General features: G+C 50.0%; 1 protein-coding gene across 1 annotated transcript; it reads right to left on the bottom strand.

Moving 5' to 3' along the window:
* Positions 1 to 4209: 4209 nt before the first annotated feature.
* On the bottom strand, positions 4210 to 7781 carry LOC119305621 (phospholipase D alpha 1-like). Its single transcript, XM_037582097.1, has 4 exons — positions 7656 to 7781; positions 6057 to 7057; positions 5062 to 5960; positions 4210 to 4973 (listed from the first exon to the last, which is right to left on the bottom strand). The coding sequence occupies exons 1-4, from the start codon at positions 7779 to 7781 to the stop codon at positions 4519 to 4521; spliced, it is 2481 nt and encodes an 826-aa protein (XP_037437994.1). The 3' UTR covers positions 4210 to 4518.
* Positions 7782 to 8939: the final 1158 nt, after the last annotated feature.

The raw sequence follows: 8939 nt of genomic DNA, 5'->3' as shown, positions 1-8939 counted from the left end.
AATATTCTCAACACGATCCACATGCATGCAAAGTTGACATTCTTCCAAAATAGTGGGATTAACATTAACTAAAGTCAGGACCTCTCCAAACCCACTTTTCTCAAAAATTTCATAAGATTGAAAAATCTCCAAATATGTGGGATCTAAAGTTGGCACTCTTCCAAACCCACTTTCAATAATATTGCAAACACTATTATCAATCTCATATTCATCATGGGGCTTAAATAAATTTTCAAGTTCATAAAAAGAATCACCCCAATCATGATCATTGCAACAAACAGTAGTCATAGCAAAACTGGCATCAAGCTTAGGGTTTTGCATATTACTAGCACAATTGACATTAATAGAATTTATAATAACATCATTGCAATCATGCTTTTTTTCGAAGGAACGACCAAGTATGGGTGCAATAGCAATAATCTCATGTTTAACATAAGGGACTATAGCAAATTCATCTTCATAAATAATTGCATCATGGCCACAAGAATAGCAAGCATCATGTTCATCAAGGGATATTTCAATCAAATCATCGGAATCATAATTATCTATAGATTTATGCATATCATTTTTTCTTGCAAAGCAACGGTCCTTCTCTCAATAAGTTCTTTGACATAGACATTATGAGCATAGTTTTCATAGCAATATTTAAGTATGTCAAAATTTTCAGATTTGTAAAGAGTAATATCATACTTTTCAATCAAAGAAGCAACTTCATAAGCACCCTTAAAAGCAACAAATTCTTCAATTTGTTCAATATCATATTAACTATAAACACCCTTTGCATAAGAAGATAAGATTTCATTATCATTAAACTCACATAGGTAGGGGAGGTGTTTTTTAGGGTTCTTAGAGCAGCAAGTAAAATCATAAATTTCACAAAGATTCCAAGCATAACACAGCAATCTGTTTATTTGATCCCATAAGAGTCTCCCTTTTTCACAGAAACGGTGACGCACAAAATGAGCATGCTCATCTAAAGATTTCCCATCAACTAGGCTAGTTGGGGTTTCAGCACAAGCGCATAAGGATCGAAGATGATCCAAGTAGAACACTTTAAGTGGATCCATATCAACAGAGTTTTAGCAAGCAAAGATGCAAGCAAATAGAAGGCACATGGAAACACAAAAAAAAGACATACGGGGAGAAGGCGAAGAAAAGGCAAAGGTTTTCGAAAATCGTTTTACAAGTGGGGGAGAGGAAAACGAGAGGCGAATGGCGAATAATGTAATGCAAGGGAGAAGAGTTTATGATGGATACTTAGTATGGCTTGACTTGGCGAAGATCTCCCCGGCAACCGTGCCAGAAATCCTTCTTACTACCTCTTGAGCTTGCGTTGGTTTTCCCTTGAAGAGGAAAGGGTGATGCAACAAAGTAGCGTAAGTATTTCCCTCAGTTTTGAGAACCAAGGTATCAATCCAATAGGAGACGACACACAAGTCACCGAATACCTGCATAAACAATCAAGAACTTGCAACCAACACGATAAAGGAGTTGTCAATCCCTTCACGGTCACTCGCAAAAGTGAAATCTGATAGAGATAATAAAGTAATATTTTTGGTATTTTTGGTTTATAGATTGGAAAGTAAAGATTGCAAAATAATAGATCGAAAACTAGCAAGATGTAAACGAGATGCAATAATATGGAAAAGAGATTCAATATAATGGAAAAGAGACCCGGGGGCCATAGGTTTCACTAGTGGCTTCTCTCGAGATAACATATATTACGGTGGGCGAACAAATTACTGCCGAGCAATTGATAGAAAAGCGCATAGTTATGATGACATCTAAGGCAATGATCATGAACATGGGCATCACGTCTGTGTCAAGTATACCGACTCCTGCCTGCATCTACTACTATTACTCCACACATCAACCGCTATCTAGCATGAATCTAGAGTATTAAGTTCATAAAGAACGGAGTAACGCGTTAAGCAGGATGGCATGATGTAGAGAAATTAACTCAAGCAATATGATGAAGACCCTATCTTGTTATCCTCGATGGCAACAATACAATACGTGCCTTGCTGCCCCTACTGTCATTGGAAAGGACACCGCAAGATTGAACCCAAAGCTAATCACTTCTCTCATGGCAAGAAAGATCAATCTAGTAGGCCAAACTAAACCGATAATTCGAAGAGACTTGCAAAGATATCAAATCATGCATGTAAGAATTCAGAGAAGAACCAAATAATATTCATAGATAATCTTAATCATAAATCCACAATTCATCGGATCTTGGCAAACACACTGCAAAAGAGTATTACATCGAATAGATCTCCAAGAACATCGAGGAGAACTTTGTATTGAGAATCAAAGAGAGAGAAGAAGTCATCTAGCTAATAACTATGGACCCGAAGGTCTGTGGTAAACTACTCACGCTTCATCGAAGAGGTAATGGTCTTGATGTAGAAGCCCTCCGTGATAGAATCCCCCTCCGGCAGATCGCCGGAAAAGGCTCCAAGATGGGATCTCACGGGTATAGAAGGTTGCGGCGGTGGAAAAGTGGTTTCGTGGCTCCCCCGGTATAAGAGTATATATAGGCGAAAGAACTAGGTCGGTGGAGCTATGAGGGGCCCACGAGGGTGGGGGCGTGCCTACCCGCCTGGGCGCGCCCTCCTGCCTCATGGCCTCCTCGTTACGTCTTCGACTTCATCTCCAAGTCTTCTGGTTTGCTTTCGGCCCAAGAAAGATCATTGCGAAGGTTTCATTCCGTTTGGACTCCGTTTGGTGTTCATTTTCGGCAAAACTCTAAAATAGGCCCCAAAAAAACTGGCACTGGACCCTCGGTTAATAGATTAGTCCCAAAGCTAATATAAAAGAGCATATTAAAGCCCATTAGACATCCAAAACAGATAATATAATAGCATGGAACAATCAAAAATTATAGATAAGTTGGAGACGTATCGAGAAGCTACACCATAGTTTAGTCTATCCAAGTCCAAGTTATTATCATAAAATTCCTCCAGAAGAGCAAACAAGTCCATCATCACCAAGTCCCAGAAATGTTGATAAAATTCTATATTAAAACCATATGGTCAAGCAACCTTATTCTTTTCCATTCCAAAAACAACTTCCTTTAATTCCTCACGTGAAAAATTCCTAGTAAGCAATTTTTGTTCTTCTTCATTCAGGATTTCCACCCCTGTGTGATCCAGTGTCAACGAATTGATCTCTAGCTCACAGAAGAGGTTTTTATAAATTCCTGTGATGTATTTTTTCAAATTATCCTCTCTTTCAATAACACTGTATCAACTTGGTGATTCTGTTTTTTCTATATCTCCCATTTGCTTTAGCATGATAGTACTTTGTATTCGAATCTCCATCAAAAAGCTCCTTTTCATGAGATCTTTGAAGCCATAGGCAAATTCATTTTTCATAATTTATAAATTAAAATTTTCTAACTTCACCATCGTGCACCAAATTTAAACATATTTTTTCTGGATTTTTTTTTTGAAACGGAGGCAAAAGCTTTGCCTCATCCATTAAATAAGGGAGAATAGAGTTTGTTACAATTAACCCAAGTACACGACATGAGATTACTCTCGCAAAATAATGGACCCTAATTTCTTTGCACCGACGATGACCCAAAGGTTGGCCTCGGTCTCGATGGAGGCAAGCAATATAGTCGGCGATGCGCTCTTGTGCTTGAAGACTCTTGCCTTTCGCTCGTTCCAGATAGTCCATGAAACAAGCATGGTTAGGGACGCCTTAGCTTCGCGGTTTGGCGTGTCATTGTCCCAGGTACTTGTCCACCAAGCCTCAACTGAGTCAACCAAGGGCCAACCGAAGGCGTCAAGTCCGAGAATGTGGTATTTGTCAATGATCAAAGACCAAAGCCTTCGCGTGTAGCGGCATTTGAAAAGAGATGAGACTCACATTCTTGCATTCTCTTACAGGGAAGGCAAAGACCACAGTTGGGCCCCCCACACTTCGCCAATCTATCGGCGGTCCAAATTCTATCTTGTAGACCCAACCAAGCAAAGAACTTGACCTTTGGAGGAGCCCAAGCCTTCCATATCATTTTATCCTTGGGCTCCTTCAAAAGTAAAAATTGCGCTTTGTATGCGGATGCCGCCGAGTAGACCATCGTTTTTTCTGGATTTGAACCTTATAAGAAATGTAAACGTCTAATGTACAATAAATCCACGCCTGTTGATCTCATGAGACGGCTCTTCTTTGATAGTACAATAATTTAGCCAACTACTCGCATCTACTCGGTGATATTCCCTCTGTCCGGAAATACTCGTCGGAGGATTGGATGTATCTAGATGTATTTTAGTTTTAGATACATTCATTTTTATGTATTTCTCCAACAAATATTTCCGGACAGAGGGAGTACAACAAAGTGCGCTTGGAAAATTCAAACTGGATTTCACTCTTTAGAGAGCTCACCAGGTCCCATTATACGCTTGCTTACTCTCTTTTGTGGCGTGCTACTTTCAATGTAAAGTATCCAGCCAGCCAATCATATGAATAAGATTCGTATTTACGTAATCCTCACGCGACAGAAGAACGGACTCAAGTGGTCAGGATGGCCGGAAGGGTGGCCGACTTCCTCCCCTTGACCGGCGCCCTGGTGTCCGGGAAGCAGCCGTCGGCCGTCAGGTCGGCCACCTCCCCGAACTCCGACACGCTGATCGGGAACGGCAGCAGGTGGCCTCGCAGGTCCTCCACCCTGTCCCGCGTGTACGCATCCCACAGCGCCTCCGCCGCGCGCCGCACCGCGCGCACGCACTCCGCGCTCTCGGGCTCCAGGAACACGCCCTCGCCGGCGCCGGCGCCCATGTGGCTCATGAAGTGCTCGTGCCACAGCGACATCCGGAACCCGTGCACGAGCCCCCGCGCGCGCCCGCCGCCCGGCCCGTTCAGGTGCGCCGGCTGGTAGCTCCCCTGCGCGATCTCGCTGTCCCGGTTGCCCGCCAGTGACCGCTCGTTCAGGTTCGCCGACCCCACGATGACGTACTCGTCGTCCACTGCACAACAGGTCACGCACGGTGAGAGTGGGACGCCGAGAGCTAGCAAACGGCGACATGGCGCGACAAGCTTGCAGAGAGCGCGCACCGATCATGAGCTTGGCGTGGACGTAGATGGGGGAGCGGCGGCTCGCCTGCGCGCGCCAGTAGTCCGTCCCCTTCTCCGGCTTCGCCCGCGGCGCGTACTCCCCGGGGCGCGGCGCCTCCCGGTTCCCGAGGCAGAAGAAGTTGAGGTAGTCGCAGGGGTGCGCCTGGCCGCGTAGCCCGGCGTCGTCGATCGCCTGCATCACGATGCCGTACATCATCTCCACGGTCAGCCGGTTCCACCGCAAGATGGCCTGGATGGAGTCGCTCGCCGGCTCCCCCTCGGGCCACATCGGGGTCACGACGTACACGACGAACCGCTCGCCGCGCCGGATCTTGGCGGCGACCTTGAGCGCGATCTCCACGGGCACCAGGTTCAGGCAGCCGGAGTCCTGGTCCTCCGCCCACGACGCGCACCCGCCGAGGAAGTACTGGTTCTCGATGTAGATGAACCGGCGCGCGCGTCGGATGGCCTCGACGTAGCCGGTCTGTATGCTCTGGTCGATCGTGAGGTCCTTGCCGCTCGTCAGCCCCATCGCGGCCGCCCCGGCTGGGTCGGTGGGGAATCCGACCACAGACGCGTCGTCGACGGACCGGAGCACCTGGACGTTCCACGAGCCGGTGCCGTCGTCGTTGTCGAAGGTGCAGGGATCGGGGAACGTCGCCGGGCTCAGGTCGAGCAGGCAGCCCCGTATCCTCCGCGGCGCCTGCTTCTTCCACCGGTGCTCGAAGTTGGCGAGCACGTCCCACGCCGCGGGGCCCTCGAGCCTGCAGTGCACGTCGTGCCACGGCTCCCTCGGCCCGCCGTGCCGCAGGGAGGCGTGCCTGAAGTTGTTCTGCATGAAGTCGCGGGAGTAGGTCGTGTCGAGCTCCCGGAACAGCGTGTGGTTCTCGTCGTCGTACCTGGTCGAACACCTCGCATGTCGTCAGATAAAAATCGTTGATGATGATGATTCAAAATGCGTCGAGGAAAGTTGAAGTCTGTGCTGCCAAGATCACCTGCCGTCGCAGAGGTCTATGCCGCCGATGAAGCTGACGACGTGGCGGCTGCCGGCGGTGCCCGGCGTGGCGGCGTCGAGGGTGACCGTCTTCTGGTGGTGCGTGAACTCGGTGCTGATCTCGATGCTCTGCACCAGGGTGAGCGCGGAGTCGGCGTCGCGCGGGCAGAGGAAGCATCGCACGCTGGTGCCATGGAAGAACGCCCGGGTCTGCTCGTCGTGCGTCTTCATCACGCCGGTGTTGCCGAGGAACGGGACGGACGTCTTGTCCTGCCACGGCATCACCAGCACCGCCACCCCCTCGTCGGCCTTCCGCTTGAGGAGCTCGCCCAGCGCGACGCCCTCCGCGCCGGGGATCATCCGGCTCGCGTCGCGCACGAGCGTGATCGCCGTGTTCACCGACCACCCGGCGACGTACACGAAGTGGCGCGCGTCGCGGATGGCCACGTACAGGTCCTCCCACAGCCGCGCCGGCCGGTAGGGCCGGCCGCCGTCGAGGCGGACCGACGGGTCGAACCCGTTGGACAGGTGCGAGTTTTGGTACAGCGTGACGCTGCAGTTGGTCCGCTCCGGGAAGAAGGCCGGCGTGACCCCCGCGAAGCCGGGCAGCCGTATGCCGGCGTCCCAGCACGGGTCGCGCTCGACGTCCAGGAAGCGTAGCCAGACGCGGAGCCTCGGGGTGTGCGTCCCGTGCGCGCGCTCGCCTCCCCGGAGGCTGACCCAGAGCTCGAGGGGCTCCCCCGCGGCGACGCCGGCCGTGGGCACGGAGCCGTGGCCGAGGACGCTGGCGCCGATGAGGTGCTGGCTCTTGACGGTGAAGGTGATGGCGGCGGCAGGGTAGGCGCAGTGCAGGCGGAAGGACTGGTTCCAGACCGGGGTGTTGGCGTGCGGCTCCACCTCGCAGGTGCGCGCCACCCGCGCCGCGCCGACGTCGATGTCAACGTACAGGCTGCTCCGCTGGAGGCAGTGCACGCCCAGCGACTGCTCCAGCCTCTCCGTCGCCTGCTCGAGTTCGTCACCAGGTTAAACCACGTGGCACCATTACATTTACACCGTACGAGTAGAGTAGTCCATAGTGTGCACACAAAAAAAAAAACAGAGACTTTTGTTGTGTCAGAAACCAGGGCCACGTACTTAACGTATCTCATCGGCATTTCGGCTTCTTATATGTTACTACGTTCATTTTACCTCACCATGTAATTAAGCACGGTGCAGAACTGACATGAGACTTTGTTAATCCAATTCCAACGAGCGGCACAGCACGACCATGGCAGCAGCGAGCGAGCGAGCGAGCTAGTGGTGGTAGGTGATCGCAAAGCCCAGAAAGGAGGGAAGGAGAGTATCCTTGACGTCCAATCCTCTGGCTCACAAGCAACCATGCATGAGCGCCAAAGCAAAGACTGCGGCGCCACTAGCTAGCTCGAACGATCAGAAGCTTCTTCTACTGCTCATGGCGGGGCGGTGAACGGCATGCAGGTCGAACCACACCACGAGACGGAGCTGAGGACGCGTGGCGAGAAAACAAGAAGAACAAGTGAAGCGAGGATGCTGTGGCATTTGCACGCACGCGTGTGCACACATGTAACGATCATATATTTACCTTGATGATCTGGCCATGGATGGCGTTGTGGAGGTGGTCGGCCTCGAACACCGTCACCTCCAGGACGCCGTGGAGGTACGCGGCGTCGGCGTCGGCGGTAGCGGGGTGTCCGTCCTTAGAGCCCATGCTTGCCGTCCTTGCTGCTGCCGGTCGTCTTCCCGCACCGCGCGCGGATGGACCTCTTTATACAGGAGTCCGGCCGGCCAAGACGCCAAGTTCACACACTGGCTTGCCCAAGCCTCAAGGCTCCAAGGTGGCACTCGGTTCACGTCCCTTTCCACCACGACGCACCGCTGCTTGCGTTCTTCAGGGGGGGAGAGAGCAGAGCCGGCCAGCACACCAAAATTCCCCACCGGTTTTGGCTATCCATGTGATGATTACTATCCGGCTCGCCTAATCTCTAACCGTACATACGACCATGGAGCGTGGAGGAAATGGCATTCCCCTAAATTCCTAGGCATTGCTGTTGGCGTAGAAAGTCCATGCTTAATTGCTCAAAGTTCAAGTCATCCAAGAAACATTAGGCCTCGCCTCTTGATGGTGGGTTAGTGTCAATGCTTCTTTTTTCTTGTTTGCGACTGAGTGCCAATAGGTTTTTCACCCCGTTATTAGATGATCTATAGGCCAGGGGTGTCTAGATGGATTTCATATGATCATCGAGGTCGTCTTCCCACATCCTTGCCAACTCTCACGGTATGGCATTGTAAATCTTTTTTTAAGAACTGAACTTAATTAGTTGGACGTCTGGACTTAGCTGGCCCAAGGAATGAGATGGTGTAGCATGCCAAGAGGATGGAGCATACGAGAAGCATGCGGCATCATAGATTCTTCCTCTGTCATCCATCATGAAGGAAGGAGAGTCTCATGCCTATACAAAAGAAACACAAGCAAATAGCATAACAGCTTCCACATTTGGGTGCAACACACCAGACAAATGAACAAACCTCACTAACCGTAAGGCTGCATTTCTACATAGATTCTTCAACTCTAAGACCAAACACGTCGTAACGGCGCCATCCACAACGACACGTCTCAAAGAGCATAGACTATTATGGATACAGCCATAACAAACTTATGAAAGACTCACATTTTGAACATAAAAACATGATTACGGTTAGTGCGCTCAAGTCATTTTCGTATGGCGTAAGCAAAACTGGAATGCTGGTGCATTGTTATGTGAACAAAGAAGCTTCAATCCAATAACAGAAGAACATTTTGACCTTATTTGATTTACAGGAGTGGAGAAGCGTCGGAGCGAGAAATGTACAAACAATTGGATGCCAT

The sequence above is a fragment of the Triticum dicoccoides genome, chromosome 5B (genome assembly GCF_002162155.2).
Source record: "Triticum dicoccoides isolate Atlit2015 ecotype Zavitan chromosome 5B, WEW_v2.0, whole genome shotgun sequence".
Taxonomy (NCBI): domain Eukaryota; kingdom Viridiplantae; phylum Streptophyta; class Magnoliopsida; order Poales; family Poaceae; genus Triticum; species Triticum dicoccoides.
This window is presented reverse-complemented; position numbering and strand designations above follow the sequence as displayed.

Coding starts and splice junctions, on each gene's coding strand:
- LOC119305621 (XM_037582097.1), bottom strand. CDS start 7,781: ATGGGCTCTAAGGACGGACACCCCGCTACCGCCGACGCCGACGCCGCG. Junction 7,058..7,655: donor TCCATGGCCAGATCATCAAG/GTAAATATATGA, acceptor GAACTCGAGCAG/GCGACGGAGAGGCTGGAGCA. Junction 4,974..5,061: donor CCACGCCAAGCTCATGATCG/GTGCGCGCTCTC, acceptor CCTGTTGTGCAG/TGGACGACGAGTACGTCATC.